General features: G+C 46.7%; 1 protein-coding gene across 1 annotated transcript in view; it reads left to right on the top strand.

The window, feature by feature from the left end:
- The window catches only part of LOC136632041 (uncharacterized), an 83,401-nt gene that overhangs the window by 21,674 nt on the left and 39,518 nt on the right, over positions 1–22,209 (top strand). Inside the window, exons 6-7 of the mRNA XM_066606608.1 lie at positions 6,622–6,749; positions 10,545–10,692. Of these exons, the coding sequence (XP_066462705.1) occupies positions 6,622–6,749; positions 10,545–10,692 (276 nt within the window). The remainder of the gene's footprint in view (positions 1–6,621; positions 6,750–10,544; positions 10,693–22,209) is intronic.

The following is a 22,209-nucleotide window of genomic DNA, read 5'->3' as shown; positions in this document are numbered from 1 at the left end:
AGTAGTTGTAGGGGGCAGAGGCGTCACCGAGGACGGTGCTGCAATCGGCTACGTACTCCCTCACCGTCCTTTGACAGTGCTCCCGCCAACTCAGCCTTGACTGGGGACCGGTGACACAGTCTTGATGGGGAGCCATAAAGCTGGCAAAGGCCTTGGAGAATGTTCCCCTGCCTGCGCTGTACATGCTGCCTGATCTCTGCGCCTCCCCTGCTACCTGGCCTCGGAACTGCGCCTTCTGCCACTAGCGCTGTCGGATGGGAAGTTTACCATCAGTTTGTCCACCAGCGCTCTGTGGTATAGCATCATTCTCGAACCCCTTTCCTCTTCGGGAATGAGAGTGCAAAGGCTCTCCTTATACCGTGGATCGAGCAGTGTGTACACCCAGTAATCCGTAGTGGCCATAATGCGTGTAACGCGAGGGTCACGAGAAAGGCATCCTAACATGAAGTCAGCCATGTGTGCCAGGGTACCTGTACGCAACACATGGCTGTCTTCACTAGGAAGATCACTTTCAGGATCCTCCTCATCCTCCTCAGGCCATACACGCTGAAAGGATGACAGGCAAGCAGCATGGGTACCGTCAGCAGTGGGCCAAGCTGTCTCTTCCCCCTCCTCCTCATCCTCCTCATGCTCCTCCTCCTCCTCCTGAACGCGCTGAGATATAGACAGGAGGGTGCTCTGACTATCCAGCGACATACTGTCTTCCCCCGGCTCTGTTTCCGAGCGCAAAGCGTCTGCCTTTATGCTTTGCAGGGAACTTCTCAAGAGGCATAGCAGAGGAATGGTGACGCTAATGATTGCAGCATCGCCGCTCACCATCTGGGTAGACTCCTCAAACTTTCCAAGGACCTGGCAGATGGCTGCCAACCAGGCCCACTCTTCTGTAAATAATTGAGGAGGCTGACTCCCACTGCGCCGCGCAAGTTGGAGTTGGTATTCCACTATAGCTCTACGCTGCTCATAGAGTCTGGCCAATATGTGGAGCGTAGAGTTCCACTGTGTGGGCACGTCGCACAGCAGTCGGTGCACTGGCAGATTAAACCGATGTTGCAGGGTCCGCAGGGTGGCAGCGTGCGTGTGTGATTTGCGGAAATGTGCGCAGAGCTGGCGCACCTTTCCGAGCAGGTCTGACAAGTGGGGGTAGCTTTTCAGAAAGCGCTGAACCACCAAATTAAACACATGGGCCAGGCATGGCACGTGCGTGAGGCTGCCGAGCTGCAGAGCCGCCACCAGCTTACGGCCGTTGTCACACATGACCATGCCCGGTTGGAGGCTCAGCGGCGCAAGCCAGCGGTCGGTCTGCTCTGTCAGACCCTGCAGCAGTTCGTGGGCCGTGTGCCTCTTCTCTCCTAAGCTGAGTAGTTTCAGCACGGCCTGCTGACGCTTGCCCACCGCTGTGCTGCCACGCCGCGTGACACCGACTGCTGGCGACGTGCTGCTGCTGACACATCTTGATTGCGAGACAGAGGTTGCGTAGGAGGAGGGTGGTTTAGTGGAGGAAGCATACACCCCCGCAGATACCACCACCGAGCTGGGGCCCGCAATTCTGGGGGGTGGGTAGGACGTGAGCGGTCCCAGGCTCTGACTCTGTCCCAGCCTGCACTAAATTCACCCAATGTGCCGTCAGGGAGATATAGTGGCCCTGCCCGCCTGTGCTTGTCCACGTGTCTGTTGTTAAGTGGACCTTGGCAGTAACCGCGTTGGTGAGGGCGCGTACAATGTTGCGGAAGACGTGGTCGTGCAGGCCTGGGACGGCACATCGGGAAAAGTAGTGGCGACTGGGAACCGAGTAGTGCGGGGCCGCCGCCGCCATCATGCTTTTGAAAGCCTCCGTTTCCACAAGCCTATACAGCAGCATCTCTAGGCTGATCAATTTTGCAATGTGCACGTTTAACGCTTGAGCGTGCGGGTGCGTGGCGGCGTACTTGCGCTTGCGCTCAAACTGTGGCGCTAGCGACGTCTGGACGCTACGCTGAGAGACATTGCTGGATGGGGCCGAGGACAGCGGAGGTGAGGGTGTGGGTGCAGGCCAGGAGACGGTAGTGCCTGTGTCCTCAGAGGGGGGTTGGATCTCAGTGGCAGGTTGGGGCACAGGGGGAGAGGCAGTGGTGCAAACCGGAGGCGGTGAACGGGCATCGTCCCACCTTGTGGGGTGCTTGGCCATCATATGCCTGCGCATGCTGTTGGTGGTGCCTCCCCAGCTGATCTTGGCGCGACAAAGGTTGCACACCACTGTTCGTCGGTCGTCAGGCATCTCTGTGAAAAACTGCCACACCGTAGAGCACCTTGACCTGTGCAGGGTGGCATGGCGCGAGGGGGCGCTTTGGGAAACAGTTGGTGGATTATTCGGTCTGGCCCTGCCTCTACCCCTGGCCACCGCACTGGCTCGGCCTGTGCCCACATCCTGACTTGGGCCTCCGCGTCCTCGCCCGCGTCCACATCCTATAGGCCTACCCCTACCCCTCAGCATGGTGTATTACCAGTGATTTGATTTCCCAGGCAGGAAAGAAATTGGCGCAAGCCTGCTGTTAAACGTAGCTGGCTGCGTATGTTTTTTGTTAAAGTTCTGCACCCACCACACACGTACCCAGAACGCTGAGGACTGTCAGAGGCAGGCCAAATAGAATGTTTCCCTTTTTTTTAAAAGAAAAGGCCCACTGACTATATTCAATCAGATAAGAAATGTGTTCCACAGAAATGCAGTTATATGAAGTGCAGCAGAGCGGTGATTTTTCCCAGGAAGGCAGGAAATAAATTGGCGCAATCCTGCTGTTAAACGTAGCTTGCTGCGTATGAATTTTTTACTATCTCCACCCACCACACACGTACACAGAACGCTGAGGACTGACAGAGCAGGGCACATAGAATTTTTCCCTTTTTTTTAAAAGAAAAGGCCCACTGACTATATTCAATCAATAATATATGTCTTCTGGCCCTGCCTACACAATTCTGTCCCTGTAGTATTACTGCAGGGCGCAATGCTCTGCACAGCCGATTTTGGAAAAAAAAATAAAAATGCAACACTGCTAACAGCAGCCTGCACAGTACTGCACACGGTTAAATGTGGCCCTAAGAAGGACCGTTGGGGTTCTTGAAGCCTACACTCACTCCTAACACTCTCCCTGCCTAACCACCACTTCTGTCCCTGGACTATTACTGCAGGGCGCAATGCTCTGCAGACAGCCGATTTTGAAAAAAAAAAAATTGTGCAACACTGCTAACAGCACCCTCCACAGTACTGCACACGGATAGATGTGGCCCTGAGAAGGACCGTTGGGGTTCTTGAAGCCTACACTCACTCCTAACACTCTCCCTACAGCAGCACCAGCAGCAGCACTTTCCCTCAGCTAACTCAGTCACAAGGCATCTGAGGCGAGCCGCGGGAGGGGACGACTTTTATACTCGGGTGACATCTGATCTCCCCAGCCACTCACAGCAGGGGGGTGGTATAGGGCTTGAACGTCACAGGGGGAAGTTGTAATGCCTTCCCTGTCTTTCAATTGGCCAGAAAAGCGCGCTAACGTCTCAGAGAGGAAACTGAAAGTAACCCGAACATCGCGTGGTACTCGTTAAGAGTAACGAGCATCCCAAACACCCTAATATTCGCCCCAGCATCAAGCTCGGACGAGTACGTTCGCTCATCTCTACTCATCATGTAAAATACCTAAAAAAAATTTTTTTAAATTACCAATTACTTACCAATGTACTGCTGCGCAAGGGCAGGTAGAAGCACCACATCCCTCAACATGGGAGGGTAGGGGATCGGCGGGGGAGAGCGGGGAGGAACGGAGGGGAGATCTCTCTCTCCCTCTCTTCTCCCCGCTCCCCGACACAACTCACCAGTCACCCGCGCCGGCCCCCAAATCTTTAGAGACGAGCGGGAATATACTCGGCTAAGGCACTACTCGCTCGAGTAATATGCCTTAGCGAGTATACACGCTCATCTCTAGTCTGGACCTATCTTTTGCCAGAATACGCCAGCCGGTCCCATGGACCAGGGGTCCCCAACTCCAGTCCTCAGGGACCACCAACAGGTCATGTTTTCAGGGTAACCTATGGTAAGTACACCTATGGCAAGGTCTGAGGCATGACCTGTTGGCGGTCCCTGAGGACTGGAGTTGGGGAACACTGCCATAGACTGCTATGGGAGCCAATGAGAGCTGCCAGAAAAGGGAGGTGGGAGGGAGTTTAGCAGCAGCTCTGCTAAACTCCCTCCCCCTCTCCGCCCCTTGCCGGCTGCCTGCAAAGGAAGGGGGCAGGACGGGAGATTAACACACATTGCTGGGAGCCGGCAAGAAGTGCAGAGGATGCGGGAGTTTAGCACACTAGCTCCCTCCCTCTTCCATTGCTGGCAGCCAGCAAGCGGTGGCTAGGGAGGGAAGGGGAAGGGAGCTTGGCAGAGCTAAACTCTCTCTCCCTAACCAATGGTCTGCATGGGCAAAAAAACAGGAGATGCAGCCGTGACTTGGTTATGGCTGCCTCTCGCTCATGTGCTTTTCGTCCGCGAGGTTGCCGAAAAATGCAGCGCCTGTGTGAAGGAGCCCTTATATTGAGGGGGACGGCTGCTTACTACTATACTTGCACATAGATATAGCATACAAATGGTGTTGGGCCACATATTACGTGTAGGGCAACATGCAGGCTTACAACTTATTAGTGACCCAATATTTTAGTCCAGCGGGCTGCTCTGGACCTCATAGGTGAACCATCCTTGGCTCCCCCAGCACCGCATGTTACGGATAAATACGAGGTATTGCTTGATATTTTGGCCAAAATACACGAGCTCACAAGCCCGCAGCAAGGGTCCTCATTTCCTTGTGAGTCCCTACACTGACATCAATTTAAAATCACTGAAAAAAGGGAATATACAGAAAAATCACAGAAAACAACCATATACTTACCAATGTACTAATACAAGAGGGCAGGTAGAAGCACCGCATCCCTCAGCATGCAGACAGACAGAATGCTAAATGGAGAAGCATTGCACAGGTACAAGGCATTGATGAGCAACCACTCACACACCTTTGTATGCCTGGGGAGCCTAGGGTGCCAGTGTGGTTCACCTATGAGGTGCAGTGCAGCCTGCTGGACTACAATATAGGGTGACTAGGTTATAAGCCTGCATGGCGCACTACATGTACTATATGGCCTGACACTCTTCGAATGTTCTATCTGTGTGCAGGTATTTTCTAAGCAGCCACCATCAGTCTAGGGAAGGTTCACATGAGTCTATGCACAAAAATGCTCGCTGCAACGTAGTTGCACCTGCACGAGTGTTGAAGACGTTGCACAAATCTCTGTGCATAGTACTGTACTTTTTATACATGCAATGCCAGCTCACACGTGCGTGGCACACCCTTTCGTGGATTTAATGACTGTTTGAAGCCTAATGAGGTCCAGATGTGTTCTTTCCCCCACGTTTTGTGCAGTGGCACACCCTTCCCCTGACATATTTTCACACCTCCCGTAGAAATTTTTTATGGGACTTTGGCTCGGTTTTCACGCCCAGCCAATATATGTCGTCTCTCTCTGCAGGGGGGAGCCTGGAAGAGCCAGGAGCAGGAACTGAGCTCCTGCCCCCTCTCTGCCTCCTCTCTGCCCCTCTGCACTATTTGCAATGGGGAGAGGCTGGACGGGGGTGGGGCTAATTCTCATAACTTAGCCCCGCCCCAGTCCCGCCTCCTTTCATTGAAAATAGTGTAGAGGGGTGGAGAGGAGGTGGAGAGGAGGCAGAGAGGGGGCGGGAGTTCAGTTCCTGCTCCTGGCTCTTCCATCCTCCCCCCCTGCAGATGAGGACACCGTATATCGGCTCGGCGTGAAAACCGAGCCGATATACGGTCGTCTGAATCCACCCTTATACTGCGCAAAATGCAGGAAAATAGAGCAAGTCCTTTATTCCCCGTGCGCATGAAATGCGTACGCAAAACACACTTATGAGAATAAACACATTGAAATCAGTGGGTTCCATTCTCTGTGTTGAGCGTGCAGATTTTGCGTGTGCAAAGAGCCGTGTGAAGAAGGAAGATGTGTGAGTGGTCGCTCATCAGTACCCGTGCATCGCTCCTCCATAGTATTAATGGCCACTTTCTGGGATTCTTCTGTATGTTCCCTTTTTTTGGTAAGTGTAAAGTACCTTTAGGTTCGCTAATTGTTGCCTAAATTCTGCTCGCAGCTTTCTCCTGCCAAGGTCTACTTTGTTTCCCGGAGTTGTAAATTTGTGCCAGCTAGTGACCATTACTATACAGAATGAGTAACCATAGGCACAAAGCAGGGGCGTAACTATAGAGAATGCAGGGGATGCGGTTGCACCCGGGCCCAGGAGCCTTAGGGGGCCCATACGGCCTCTCTTCTCCATATAGGGAGCCCAGTACTATGAATAAAGCATTATAGTTGGGGGCCCTGTTACAAGTTTTGCATCGGGGCCCGAGAGCTTCAAGTTACGCCTCTGGCACAAAGCTACCGTATAGATTGTTCCATCTCCTTAAAATGTGAGCTGTGAGTGAATGAGAATGTCCTTCTATTCACCCCCTTATTTATTTGACCATTGTCTATACCCCCAAATATTGTAGTCTTTACTCCAAAGGAATGCAATTCTTCTCTATGTACCTTATTACTGTGCAGGTGGAAGAACGCTGTTCTAGCGCTAAAGTGCGCCTCTCCGCTACAAGGAAGTGTGTCTCCCCGGAGCATTATGATTGTACCCCATCCTGCGGCCTCCAGGGCGGAGAGCTCAGCGCAGAGCTGGGAATGTGAGTCTCAGTGATATTGTGGTGACCATTACATGGCGGGGGTGTGGGGTGTATGTGTGTGTGGGAAGAGGGGGGTAGATAACTTTTGAACAAGAGTCATCAGTAAGGGCCTCTTCAAACTAGCGGTTTGCTTTCCGCTTCACTGATCCGTTGTGGAAAGAAAATATTTCCGTTTTCAAGCTTCTGGAGATCCATTCAAGCTAAAGGTGCTCAGTTTCAATATTTTCCGTCTCCATTTTTTAAACTCGATCACTTTTGTTTCCAGTTTCGTAAATGGAAAACACATGGATCCTTTTTTTTTATTGCTTTGTAATCAATGGGTGACAGATGGAACCGGAAGACCATCTTGTTATCATTTCTATTGGTGGTCAGCACGGTTGCCTTGCAATCCTGGGGGGGTCCTTGGTTTAAATCTGAAAAGTTCAACATCAACTTTGAAAGACTCCATCCAGACTTCACACTTGGTCGGATTGGAACCAACAACTCCAGCACTGCAAGGCAGTAGTGATAACAACTGAGCCACCACAACTTGTAACACTGGGGTTCTAGGTTGACATCTGACTATGGGCAACATCTGCATAGAGATTGTGTGTGTTCTTCTCAAGCGTGGTGGCTCAGTCGTTAGCACTGCTACCTTGCAGTGCTGGAATTGTAGGTTCAAATCTGATCAAGCGTGATGTCTGTATTAGCTTCTTCTTGCTCTTTTCATGCTATAGCAATGATAGAACAAGTGTGGTGGCTCAGTGCTGCTGCCTTGCGGTGCTGGAGTTGTAGGTTCAACTCTGATGAAGGGTGATGGGCTGGTGTTTTTCAAAGTTGATGTTGCCCTTGATGAGATTTGAACCTAGGATCCCCATCACTGCTAGGCAACAGTGCTAACCACCGAGCCACATTCCTTGAAGAGCCACCAACACTTGAATGCCGAAAGCTTACAGGAACTTTTCATTTCCTTTACGGTCTCAATGAGACGGGATCAGTTGCAAAGCCGCTAGTGTGAATGTAGCCTGACCTTTGTTGTATATCTGCTGACTCATTCATCAGTAATTGCTTGTTGGCTAAATGATGTATCCAGTTTGAACGAAATGTTACATTTTGTCTAAAAAATATCCACATAAAAGTTTTGTTAGTGAATACATTTGTCAGGACTCCAGTAGAAAAACTATTAATGTCAGCAGCAATCCAAACAGCAAAAGGAATCTATATATTGTGTGTTAGTCTGTGTAATGGCTAGCTTGAGAAAGATCCTGCTTTTTGGATCGAAACGTTGCTGCTGTAATCCATGTCTTGTGATCATTAAAGGGGTTGTCCCGCGCCGAAACGGGTTTTTTTTTTTTTCAATAGGCCCCCCGTTCGGCGTGAGACAAACACAAGGGATGGGTTAAAAAAAAAAAAAGTTTAGTACTTACCCGAATCCCCGCTCTGCGGCGACTTCTTTCTTACCTTAGCAAGATGGCCGCCGGGATCTTCACCCACGATGCACCGCGGGTCTTCTCCCATGGTGCACCGTTGGCTCTGTGTGGTCCATTGCCGATTCCAGCCTCCTGATTGGCTGGAATCGGCACACGTGATGGGGCGGAGCTACGAGGACCAGCTCTCCGGCACAAGCGGCCCCATTCACCAGGGAGAAGACCGGACTGCGCAAGCGCGTCTAATCGGGCGATTAGACGCTGAAATTAGACGGAGCCATGGAGACGGGGACGCTAGCAACGGAACAGGTAAGTGAATAACTTCTGTATGGCTCATAATTAATGCACGATGTACATTACAAAGTGCATTAATATGGCCATACAGAAGTGCTGAACCCCACTTTCTTTCGCGGGACAACCCCTTTAAAAGTAATGATTGACTAAGTGAAGATTCCTTTTGCTGTTTGGATTGTTGCTGAATTTTACAGTTTTTCTACTACGGTCATTTTAAGAGCCAGGATTTAGCTCTTTTCAGCTTGCAACCGTGAACTGGCTGTTTGACCATTCTTTTGGGGGTAAGTGCTGCGACTGCTCTGACTCTGCTGATTTGTCAGGACTCCTTCACATCTGTGCTAGGGATTTCCATTTGAACTTTGCCATGTTTTTGGAGCAGAAAAGCGTAATTTAAACTGAATAAAGAATTTCTGTTTTTCCCCGTTGATATCAGGGGGTTTTCAAGAGAAGCTAAATACTTTAAGTTTGATTCAGTTCTATTAGAATTCAGTTTTATTAACAGAACAAATAGCACAATGTCAGTCAGCACGGAATTCTGGGAAATTTCAACTCTAAAGCTAGCTAAAGTATGAATACAGCTCTGGAGTATAATGCAGGATGTAACTCAGGATCAGTACAGGATAAGTAATGTATGTACACAGTGACTCCACCAGCAGAATAGTGAGTGCAGCTCTGGAGTATAATACAGGATGTAACTCAGGATCAGTACAGGATTAGTAATGTGTGTACACAGTGACTGCACCAGCAGAATAGTGAGTGCAGCTCTGGAATATAATACAGGATGTAACTCAGGATCAGCACAGGATAATTAATGTATGTGCACAGTGACTCCACCAGCAGAATAGTGAGTGCAGCTCTGGAGTATAATACAGGATATAACTCAGGATCAGTACAGGATAAGTAATGTATGTGCACAGTGACTCCACCAGCAGAATAGTGAGTGCAGCTCTGGAGTATAATACAGGATGTAATTCAGGATCAATACAGGATAAGTAATGTATGTACACAGTGACTCCACCAGCAGAATAGTGAGTGCGGCTCTGGAGTATAATACAGGGTGTAACTCAGGATCAGTACAGGATAAGTAATGTGTGTACACAGTGACTGCACCAGCAGAATAGTGAGTGCAGCTCTGGAATATAATACAGGATGTAACTCAGGATCAGCACAGGATAATTAATGTATGTGCACAGTGACTCCACCAGCAGAATAGTGAGTGCAGCTCTGGAGTATAATACAGGATATAACTCAGGATCAGAACAGGATAAGTAATGTATGTACACAGTGACTCCACCAGCAGAATAGTGAGTGCAGCTCTGGAATATAATACAGGATGTAACTCGGGATCAGTACAGGATAAGTAATGTAAAAAATGCTTTTGTCAAGTGACTCAGTTTGGCTTAACATCATACATTGTGTGTACATATCTACGGTACTGTGCCAAAGTTTTAGGCAGGTGTGTAAAAAAAGAAATGCAAAGTTAGAATATCTTGAAAAATAAGTGTTAATTTTTGTCAATTAACAAAATGCAAAGTGAATGAACTAAAAGGAAATCTAAATCAAATCAATATTTGCTGTGACCGTTCTTTGTCTTCCAAATAGTATCAGTTCTTGTAGGTGCACTTGCACACAGTTTTTGAAGGAGCTCAGCAAGGAGGTTGTTCCAAACATCTTGTAGAACTAAGCACAGAACTTCTGTGGATGTCGGCTCGCTCCAATCCTTCTGTCTCTTCATGTAATCCCAAACAGACTGGATGATGTGAGATCAGGGCTCTGTGGGGCTATATCATCGCTTCCAGGACTCCTTGTTCTTCTTTACTCTGACGATAGTTGGTAATGACATCGGCTGGATGTTTGGGGTTGTTCTGCTGCAGAATAAATTTGGAGCCAATCAGATGCCTTCTATTTTTTAAAAAAAATCTTACTGTTCCGTATTTTTTCCTACATCTGCCTAAATCTTTTGCACAGTACTGTGTGAGTATGTATATATGTGTGTATATATATATATATATATATATATATATATATATATATATATATATATATATATATATATAACATATTTGGTTAAGCTGATGTCCAATGTCCTCCACAGGTGCCACTGCTCCCAGTATGTGTCGGCTGAAGAGCTGTGTGATCGCTTCTGCCTCATGAAGGTGCCTCGGATATCAATGAGCTTTGGGTCCAACATGCAGTTTCAGCTGCAAATTGAGGAGTCTGAGAGGAGGAGAAGCAGAAACCTGGTATACGGAGTACAGGCTACTCACTAGCAGATTACTAGGGGGACACATCTGATGCTAATAGATTCCTCCAAGATTTGTCTTTCCTAAATTAGGGCCTCATTCACACGGGCGTCGTTTTTGCGCAGAATAGGCGCATGAAAAAATTGTATCTATTAGGACCAACAGTTTCCTATAGGAATGCTCGGATGAGAAAAACTCGCACCTAACAAAGAAAGGACATGCTGTGCAATGCCTGCATCTAAGATCCGTGCTGCGAGAAAACATAGGACCTGACTAGAGATGAGCGAGTATACTCGCTAAGGCACATTACTCGAGCGAGTAATGTGCCTAAAGATCTCTAAAGATTCGGGGGGCAGGGAGCGGCGGGGGAGAGCGGGGAGGAATGGAGGGGAGATCTCTCATTCCCGCTCTCCCCCGCCGCAACTCACCTGTCACCCGCGCCGGCCCCCGAATCTTTAGAGTCGAGCGGGGAGATACTCGGCTAAGGCACTACTCGCTCGAGTAATGTGCCTTAGTGAGTATACTCGCTCATCTCTAGACCTGACCTATCTTTGGTGTGTGATGTGCAGGAGTCTCCATAGACTCCTATGGGAGCTGGAGTTTAGCTGTGTCGGACGCTCGGAAAAGAAGATTACAAGTCATTAGGAGGATTTCTGCCGACCGAGGGAATTCCAAACAGCAGCGGCGCCGCTGAACCCAGAAACACATTTTAAATGTCCTGCTGTAAAGTCATGTTAGTCGCTACCGGGATGAGGGGAAGCCCCGAGGGTTCAGTTTACCTACCGGGGTTCCCTTAATCCCCACGAGGACTAACAGGAGTTTTCAGCGGGACATTTAAAATGTGCTTCTGGGCAGCAAATTTTAATTGCCCCACTGTAAGCAGCCGAGAATTTCTCCAACCCCACTGCTGGACAATTTACCAGCAGTGGGGGGCAGTAGGGGACTCCCTCAACCTCTCTACTTAGCATCGGATTCCCCAAGGGATTTCTCCATAGCAGGGAGAGAGAAGGGGGCGGGGCTAGAGGGATCTGCGCTCTAGCCCCGTATGAATCCACCCTGGAAACTGTCATACGAGTAAATTTCACCCCTCGATTTCCTGTGTGATATGGGGCGCTATCGACAGATATTGGGGTTTGCATGAAAGCTATTGGGAAATGTTTCATCAGTTGTAATCCCGCTGTGGTACCTAGAAAACCACACGTTAACTCTTTCCAATCCAATTTGTATCCTGGTTTTCCTAGGGGGCTTACTCTTTTTCTGCCATTATAGAACAGCGCTATCTGCTGGCTAAAGCCAGTACTGCATGAGGTGACACGTTGGATAAGCTCTGACAGCAGAGAGGCTGACAATATACAGTAAGAGAACCCCGACGGACGTCTTCCAACATCGGAGCTGTACAGCCTTAAATCATAATGTCTTTAGATGTCAGACAGTGGATTGGAAAGGGTTAAAGGGCAATTAAGCATTTAAAAAACTTCTGATATGTCATAGTGACATCAGAAGTACAGAGCGATGGGGATCCAGGTTCTGAGCCCCCCACCAATTGCTAAAACAAATGGGCAGAAGTGTTCATCTGAGAGCTGTCCCTGTTCAGCTATGTCCATCCCTGCTCAAAGTGGTCTACAGGCTCTACAGAAAGTCTATAAAGTCAATACGCTGCCCGCAATGACAGCTGAGCACTTCTGCCTGTTCGTTTTGACAAGACCTCCACCAATCAGAACGCCTGATATGTCACTGATATGCAGAAAGTTTTTAAAAAGTTTGTTTATACTTTTACCCCTGCCCCCTACAGGATGTAACTTTACATGCTGTCTGTGAAGATGTCCCTTTAAATAGACATAAACTTATGACCTATGGATGGCACAGCCCTAGAAGCTTAGCCCGTGCCAATCGCTGCAGGAGCCAGCTATGATTGATGGCCGGTCGCCGTCTGCAAAAGCAGCGATTAGTGAGAACACTGATCCGCACTGTTAACCCTTTACATGCTACAATCTATGTTGATCTCTGCACGTAAAGGGTTCGTAGAGAGAGGGCGCTCCCTCAGTGATGTCATTGGCCCACTGCGTTGTAATCACAGAGGGCCAATAGTTTGCCATGACAAGTGGATACTTGACAATGGTGCCCGGGTCTGCGATAGCATATTGCAGTACAGATGTACTGCAGTGTACTATCATAGCGATCATAGCTTCACAGATTCAAGTTCCCTACAGGGACATACAAATGTAAAAAAAAAAAGGGTAAAAAAATAGTAATTAAAAAAACCTTTTTTGCGCACTTTCCCCTTTTTGGTTATAATTTTTTTTTTCCAACTCACGTGTTTGGTATGATTGCATCCATAATGTCCTGTACAATACATTGGACACCGCTATTTATCCTGCACACCGAAAGCCGTAAAGAAAAGACTTAAAATAAGCCAAAATACTTATTTTGTTCATTTTGCCTGCCAAAAAAACAACAAAAGTGATCACATAAAGCCGTATGTACCCCAAAACTTGTCCCAATAAAAACTACGGCTCATCACACAAAAAAAACAAGCCCTCACAAAAATAATTTTGGGAAAAAAAATAATTCTGCAAAGGTGACAAAACCTAAATGAATACAATTATATATATATGATTGGTATTGTTATAATCTTACCGACCCACCGAGAAAATGGCTTTAAAGGAGATGTCCCATGAAAGCAAGTGGGTCTATACACTTCTGTATGGCCATATTAATGCACTTTGTAATGTACATTGTGCATTAATTATGAGCCATACAGAAGTTATAAAAAGTTTTATACTTACCTGCTCCGTTGCTAGCGTCCTCGTCTCCATGGAGCCGACTAATTTTTGGCCTCCGATGGCCAAATTAGCCGCGCTTGCGCAGTCCGGGTCTTCTGCAGTCTTCTATGGGGCTCCGTGTAGCTCCGTGTAGCTCCGCCCCGTCACGTGCCGATTCCAGCCAATCAGGAGGCTGGAATCGGCAGTGGACCGCACAGAAGAGCTGCGGTCCACGGAGGAAGAGGCCATCTTCAGCGGTGAGTAGAGAAGTCACCGGAGCGCGGGGATTAAGGTAAGCGCTCCGGTGAGCTTTCTTTACCTCCCTGCATCGGGGTTGTCTCGCGCCGAACGGGGGGGGGGTTGAAAAAAAAAAAAACCCGTTTCGGCGCGGGACAACCCCTTTAATGTTAAATTAATTTGCATGTTGTTCCATTAATGCAACCAGAATCTAACATGTGATGCACAGTATGGCCACCAGGGGGAGCTCTTGATTTGTAAAATGTACACAAGTTAAAGTGACACCAAATATATATTCGTTGCGGCAATTTCTGCAGTTGATCACTTCCACACACGTTAATGGGGTTGAGTTTGCGGCGGCTGCATGGATTCCTGCAAGCCCCCCCCAATCAGTATAGAACAGTCTGCAGTCTATCTTCTCTACACTTAGACAAATGCCTTCTATTCTATTCTGTTATCAGCCACTTCAGACTAGGGAGAGACTGACTGCGGTATTCTTCAGAAGCTTCTACATGTATGACCATCTTGGCATCCCCTCATATAACACTGTTACACCTTCACATAGCAACAGCTTTAGATTTACTGCATCTTAACCCCTTAATGACATGGCCCATTTTGACAATAAGGACACAATGATTTTTTGGTGGATTTTCATTTCCACTTTTCAGCCATAACTTTTTTTATTTTTCCATTTGAGGGCTTGTTTTTTGCGTGGCGAATTGTAGTTTTATTGGTACCATTTTTGGGTGCTTATAATGTATCGTAGAACTTTTATTATGTTCCTTAAAGAGCCAGAAGAAAAACACGTCAATTCTGCTTTTTTGGGTTTTTATTTATTTGGGTTTTTTTACAGTGTTAATTATGCAGCATAAATGACATGATCCATTTTTTTTCTGTTGGCCGGTATAATTACGACAATACCAGAATTATTACATTTTTTTTAGGTTTTTCTGTTTTTGCACACTAAAAACCCATTTTTTTTTTTTTTTTTTTACATCATTGCATACAAAGTCCCATAACTTTATTATTTTTCCATGGTCGGAGCTCCGTGAGGGTTTGTTTTTGCCATGACGAGCTGTAGTTTTTATTAGTACCATTTTGGGGGTACATACAGCTTTTTTGATTACTTTTATTGCAAAATAAACAAAATAAGCATTTTTTTAAGGATTCTTTTAACATTTTTTGTCGCGCAGGATAAATAGTGCATTCCATTTAATAATAATAATAATAATCTTTATTTGTATAGCGCCAACATATTCCGCAGCGCTTAATTTATAGTACAAGTCGTTTAGGATATGATGTTTGATGGATTTGAGATTATCAAATATGTGGGTTTAAAAAAAGATGATACAAACTGGAAAGTGTGTAAAGCAGTGGGGTTTTTTTACACTATTTTTCTTTTATATTTTTATGTTTTTGTAGGGGACTTGAAACATAAAAGCTTTGATAATGCTTTCACAGGCCATGGCAGTCCATGACAACCTATAGGTCCTCTGCAATTTCATGGCGGAGGGCTGGTGATATCATATAGGGAGCACGCATCCATCTGCAAACCCTTTACGTGCCATGATGTACATTGATCGTGGCATGTAAGGGGTTAAAAGTGGGGATCGATGTTCTCATTGATCTCCAGTGTTGCAACGGGAGGCCGGCTAGCATTCTCAGCTGACTCCCGCTGGCACAGGTTCACTTCAGAGCCCACGCCAACCACAGAATGAAAGTTTACTTCCTAGTACCCTGTTGTACCATCTCTAGCTTGGATACAAGATGTGATACGGGAGGACATCAAAGCTCTAGTACCCTGTTGTACCGCCTCTAGCTTGGATACAAGATGTGATACTGGCATGCATGTAGGCACTAGTACCCTGTTGTACCACCTCTAGCTTGGATACAAGATGCGATACTGGCGTGCATGTAGGCACTAGTACCCTGTTTAGCCGCCTCTAGCTTAGATACAAGATGTGATATGGGTGGGCTTGGAGGCTCTAGTACTCTATTGTACCACCGTTAGCTTGGATACAAGATGTGATAATGGGCGGGCATTGACACATACTAGGTCGATATGTTATGCTGACACATATTGGTCCACATTGACCCTCTAGATCGTGCAACTCATAGGCTGTTGAAGTTGGCATCCCAGATGGTCCCATACATGTTTTATTCCATCCTGTAGCAGTCCAAATTCAGTGTTCAGTCACCATTGCAAACAGAGGTGACAAAGGGTGGTTATTTAAAGGCAGTACATGTTATGGGCCCTGTGAGACCAAATGTCCTTCAGTCAAGGACTGTTTCCGACAGACTCAGGGGTGTAACGATGGCGCCACCTGTCTCTAGATGGCGGAAAACAAAACAGTTGGAGCTGCTTGTGCTTGTCGGATGATAGACACTCCTCTCTACTGGTGGTCTGTTGAGGGCATCCTGACCCTGATCACTTCACACATTCACTGTTCCCAACAGTCTGGTCAGAATGGCCCCGGTGGGGGAAAATTCGTTGATACAACCATCCAGCTTCTCAGATCCCAATAATGCGCCCCTCTCAGACTCTGGTACCGGGTGAAATCTCTGGGTCGTAGAGGCGTCTAGTGGCCAACAAGCTCTACACAAGCAGAGGAGGAGGTCACTACACACAAGGAGCCTCCGAGAGCCTTTATATGGGCAAATTGAGAAACAATACTGGTAGCCCAGTGCTTCTCTCCAATGAATTTCAACAGACAGTTTGCTCTACCCCTTTTCTATCTCTTTTTTATGGGCCAAGACTGGAACCACTTTTAGGGCCTCAGGTGGCAAGACCGTTCATCTAATCACCACAACTCTAAACATTTGTATATCTGCCCGAGATGTAACTGCAGACCAAGATTTCAAGCAAAATGACAACTCATTCAGAACTGTTGTACCTTGTCTCCACCACAAGTATGGGTGGAGACCTAGTGATGGGCTGTATACACCCAGTGTACGCCAACAAGCTAGTGATTGGCTATATTGACATAATACAACAGTACCCGGGGCCAGCTTGTTTCCCCCTGATGCCAAACTCATACCCCTTGCACACCGCAGTAGCCAAGACCGCTGTCACTCAGCTCCCTGCTGCTCTCCCCGGCAGACTCTACTCCCATCCCCCCATCAACCGCTGCTGGCCGGGACCGTTATAAATATGCTCCATGCTGCTCTCCCCGACGAACTGCCATGCGGCCTTCCGTTCCCCCTGTGGCTGCTGCAGCCAGGAGCGCTGTCACTGGGGGTCCCCACTCCTCTCCCCCCCAGACTGTCATCTCCGCTACTGGTCCCTCTGCAGCCGGGACCACTGTCAGTATGGTGCACGCTCCTCTCACCACCGCACAGCCATGTGCACTCTGGTTATCCCTGCGGCCGCTGCAGCCAGGACCAGAGCTGTTGCCCGAGATGATGGTAGGCTGCCAGGGACGGGTCGCCTTGGATGCAGGGTGAGGGTTAGTTGAAGTGTTAGGCTTACATTATTAGCTGTAAACACTAATAATGTAAGCCTAACACTTTAACTAACCCTCACCCTGCATCCGCTGCTAGGAGCTTGCTACAGCCAGCCAATCATTAGCTTGTGGCCATACACTGGGTGTATGCAGCCCATCAGCAGGTGTCCACCCATACTTGCGGTGGAGACAAGGTACAACAGTACCAACTCCTTCTAGGTACTGGATTTTTCTTGACAGTTGACTGCGCTACTCTACACTCCAAAAATAATGGAAACATACCATCTCTAAAACTACCAGTGATAAAAACCTTATAATACAGACCCAACAGCTCGAATATGGAGAACGTTAAGAGGGAAAAAAGTTTACTTAAACTTGGATCACTGGTAAAACTTTCCTGTGATGTTACGGCTAGGCTTCTCAAAGCTCTCGGCTCTTGCGCTGTACATCTGTAACCTGCACCTAATGGCTTTTCTGAGAAAACGTTAATGAGCCGTTGCGCAAGTTCACAAACCAGGTGAAGATCTGACCCTTCATGCTCTGACACCTTACATATATCACAGATCTATTGATGTTTCTCGCTCTTATCTGTCTTCATCTTTTCTTCTGAGAGTAAATCGTCTAGCCTCTCATGGGGGCGGATGTGGGGAATAAGCCTGGTAGAAATGGGGTGGAGGCTTAGCTATAGTAATGGCATTAAAAAAAAGTCCTTAGTGGTCCTTCTGGTTCAGCGGCAGCTCTTTTCTTCTAGTTTTTTGTTTGAAAGGTATTTATTGAATAAAAGCACTTACTGTATGATAGAAGTGAGCAGTAGAAGCGTAGAACGTGTCAAGTAGACAGGTCCACAATAGTACATGGGACATAGAGAACAATCAATCAGCAATAATACAGAACTGACTCTAGCCAGCAGGTGGCGCCATTGTATAATGGCAGAAAGAGAAAAGCCCCCTAGGAAACCCTGAATCCAAAATAGGATTGCAAAGGGTTAATTCAGAGAGCAAACAAACTTATCCGAAGAGACCAAAAAAGTGGCTAAGGTTCTCATTGTTCACTTATCGTGGAGCAATAAGGTTTATTATTAGTCCTCTGGAAAGAGAACGGTACCAATAGATGTGATATTATAAGACTTTCAAACCAGCTGGTCAAGCGGATGTAGAAACCTAGAGAGTTCTTGTAGTGAAATACCGCAGAAGGTGAATACTCCACATAGGTTTTTTTCTATTATACTAACGAGGTTAAAAGTTGCAGACATTAAAACACAATATAATGTCCTCACAGTAGTTTGACATATAGGGTGGTGCCTGGGGTCTGGCAACCTCTTAAACAGGATATCAAGGTGGTTGGGAAGATGCTATGCACCTTAGTGGGGACCATATACAATACTGCACAAAGTTGGAAAAGTTCAAAAATAGAAATGTTAATAGTTTTTTCATCCAATTCACAAAGTGACTGAAGAAATGAGAAATATGAATCACATCAGTATTTGGTGTGACCACCCTTTTTGTCTTCAAAACAGCATCAATTCTTCTAGGAACACTTGCACACAGTTTTTGAAGGAACTCAGCAAGGGAGATTGTTCCAGATATCTTGTAGAACTAAGCACAGATCTTCTGTGGATGTCGGCTCGCTGCAATCCTTCTGTCTCCTCATGTAATCCCAGACAGATTGGATGATGATGAGATCAGGGCTCTGTGGGGCCAAATCATCACTTCCAGGACCCCTTGTTCTTTACTCTGAAGATAGTTGGTAATGACATTGGCCGGATGTTTGGGGTTGTCCTGCTGCCGAATACATTTGTAGCCAATCAGATGCCTTCTATTTTTTTTTTATTCTTACTTTGCAGCATTTTTCCACTCCTGCCTAAAACTTTTAGCGCAGTTACTACCGTGTTTTCCCAAAAATAAGACAGTGTCTTATATTAATTTTTGTTCAAAAAGGTTTAACTTTTTTACATGTATAGCTGCCTGGACACTATTTAAATTGACTTTTTTAATTAACTGTTAGCAGGGCCTAATTTTTGAGTAGGGCTTACATTTCAAGCATCCTCAAAAAGCCTGAAAAATCATTTTGCATCCTTAAAAATTTTGGAAAATCATGCTATGTCTTATTTTCAGGGTATGTCTTATTTTCAGGGAAACAGGGTATATATGAGGCTATAGCGATTTCTGGGTACTAGAAAAAGGCCTGAAGTGAGGCCCGTTCCAACAACTATGACTCAGAGGCCACCCACAGAGGTGGATCTACTATACTGTGCTAGGCTACCACTTGGGCTAATGTAGCTGCTATATAATATTTATGCTAATTAAGGACAGGTGAGCCTCCCCCTTGTTCGTGGAGATACATGGTATTTCCTGTTCTCCTGGGGTCTCTGCCCCCAGCATATGTACAAAAGTAATAGAGAAGTCCTGGAAGAGTAACCACTTTCACAGTATTAACCTGCTCCACCCAGTAAATTCCAGGGATGTCCCATGAGATCATATCTTTGGCCACTTGGAAGAGGAGTGGAATATAATTTCATTAAGCACTAATTCAAGGGATTTAATGAGATTTATCCCTGGATACATAAATATCTTAATTAATTTTGGGTGTGTTGGAGATTATTCCAGAATAAAATGTCTGATTTATTAGGGTTGGCCTGTAGGCCGGACGTTACTGCACACTAATCGAGCAGGTCTATGAGATTTAGGAGGGAAGTAAGGGGTTAATAAAGCTAAAATTGAAGTAATCTGTGAAGAAGCTTACATTGTATTTATTGTATTCTGTATGATCAGTGGAAACACCATAGATATATGGATGACATCTTAAAGGGGTTGTCCCGCGAAAAAAAATTGGGGTATACACTTCTGTATGGCCCTATTAATGCACTTTGTAATGTACATTGTGCATTAATTATGAGCCATACAGAAGTTATTCACTTACCTTCCCTGCGCTGGCGTCCCCGTCTCCATGGTGCCGTCTAATTTCAGCGTCTAATCGCCCGATTAGATGCGCTTGCGCAGTCCGGTCTTCTCCCTGGTGAATGGGGCCGCTCGTGCCGGAGAGCTGGTCCTCGTAGCTCCGCCCCATCACGTGTGCCGATTCCAGCCAATCAGGAGGCTGGAATCGGCAATGGACCGCACAGAGCCCACGGTGCACCATGGGAGAAGACCCGCGGTGCATTGTGGGTGAAGATCCCGGCGGCCATCTTGCTAAGGTAAGAAAGAAGTCGCCGCAGAGCGGGGATTCGGGTAAGTACTAAACTGTTTTTTTTTTTTTTAACCCATCCCTTGTGTTTGTCTCGCGCCGAACGGGGGGCCTATTGAAAAAGAAAAAAAACCTGTTTCGGCGCAGGACAACCCCTTTAAGGCTATGGGCAGAAGCTCTAATGATGGCAAGGGCAAAAAGGACCAGGAAAAGGGGTAGCCTTATCGTATGCCAGAGAATACTGATTGGAGTCGGGGTTGTTATAAGAAGTTTTAAATAGGCTGTAGGGTTATTATATTTAGGAGCCTCATGTAGTGCAGAGTGTTAAGGCAGCCGAATTGCAGTCCTAAGCTCTCGCTCACGACCTGAAGATTGCGGGTTCAATGCCCGCTTGGTTCAGGTAGCTGGCTCAAGGTTAACTCATCCTTGAAAGAGCAACATAGTAAAAGTGTGTAAAGATTCATCCTTGCAGACGTCTACAGCACTATCCATTATGACCAATGGAAATAAGTAGATAACTGTTTTATTTCGCAGATTGTTACTAGTGTTACATGCACAGCATCTACTTAGCTATTCAATTATATAAATGGTGTATGTATACTCATGAATTACATTTGCAACACTTGGAAACATTTTTCACATGGGTTAGAACTCTAGATCTTAAAGCTACAGTATGTAGTCAGGGGGCGCCCTTTTATAGAAGAGTGGCCTGATGGTATTCAGAGTAAATCTTTGTTAAAGGCCAATAAGGCCCTTTTCAAATCTGCTTAATGGCTCTGTTGGGGAAATCCATCTGTTTTTCTTTTTGGGGTAGAAAATTGGAATAAAGACGTAAACAACCCGATCCTTTTGTTCCTATAAATTCATGAATGGGTGAGTGAGTGCTGCCTCCGATTGGCTGAGCACTGTGACCAATCAGAGGCAGCTCTCAGCTATTAAATGATAGCTGAGAGCTGCCTCTGATTGGTCACAGTGCTCAGCCAATCAGAGGCAGCACTCACTCACCCATTCATCAATACATGAGCGAAAGCTGCCTCTGATTGGCTGAGGGCTGTGACCAATCATAGGCAGCCCATTCAGCAGGCGGGAATTTTAAATCCCCGCCTGCTGAATACTACAGAAAGCAGTTCAGGAGAAGAGCCGGCTGGACACGGCTGATCTCCGGCAGCTGCAAAAAGGTGAGTATATATTTTTTTATTTTTTACACTTTTTAGGATGGTTTTCATCCCCGAAAATTCATCCCGCGCTCGCCGGCAGCCCATTGCTTTCAATGGAGCCGGCTGTATTGCCAGCTCCATTGAATTCAATGGGAGAACATCGTTCTTATCTACCACAGCTGTTACAGCGGTGGCAGAGGAGAACGATCTTTAGTATATGTTCTCAATGGCGTCGGCGCTGCTGCCGCCCGCCCCATTGAGCGCATATACAAGAACAACGATTTGTGCAGAATGCAGTTACATGCTTTCTGCGAATCGTTGTGTCATATAATTTTCGGCACATCCGCATAAAAAACGGCCATGTGACCGATCCCATTGCTAACCATTGGGTATATATATATATTTGCAGATCGCAAGCGCATCTGCAAATCGGACAAAAAAACGCGCGTGTGACTGAGCCCTCACACTCCTCTTCTTCTGGCTTCTTGCGCCTCTCCCTTCCCCTCCTCTTCCCAGGGCTTTCCTTCTCTTTCCTTCCCCTCCCTCTAAGGTCATCTATTGTTTTGTTTGCAGTGTACTGACAAAAAGTATCCCTTCAATCGCTTTCCATTTTTTGAAAATCTATTGAAATCAATGGGAAAAAAAACTAAGCCTTTTTTTTATTTTTTTTGTTTTAACTCAGTTTCTCTGTTCCAAAAACAGAACCGAGATGGAAAGCTGCAACGGGGCCCTAGT

This window comes from Eleutherodactylus coqui, chromosome 6 (assembly GCF_035609145.1).
Source record: "Eleutherodactylus coqui strain aEleCoq1 chromosome 6, aEleCoq1.hap1, whole genome shotgun sequence".
NCBI lineage: Eukaryota > Metazoa > Chordata > Amphibia > Anura > Eleutherodactylidae > Eleutherodactylus > Eleutherodactylus coqui.
This window is presented reverse-complemented; position numbering and strand designations above follow the sequence as displayed.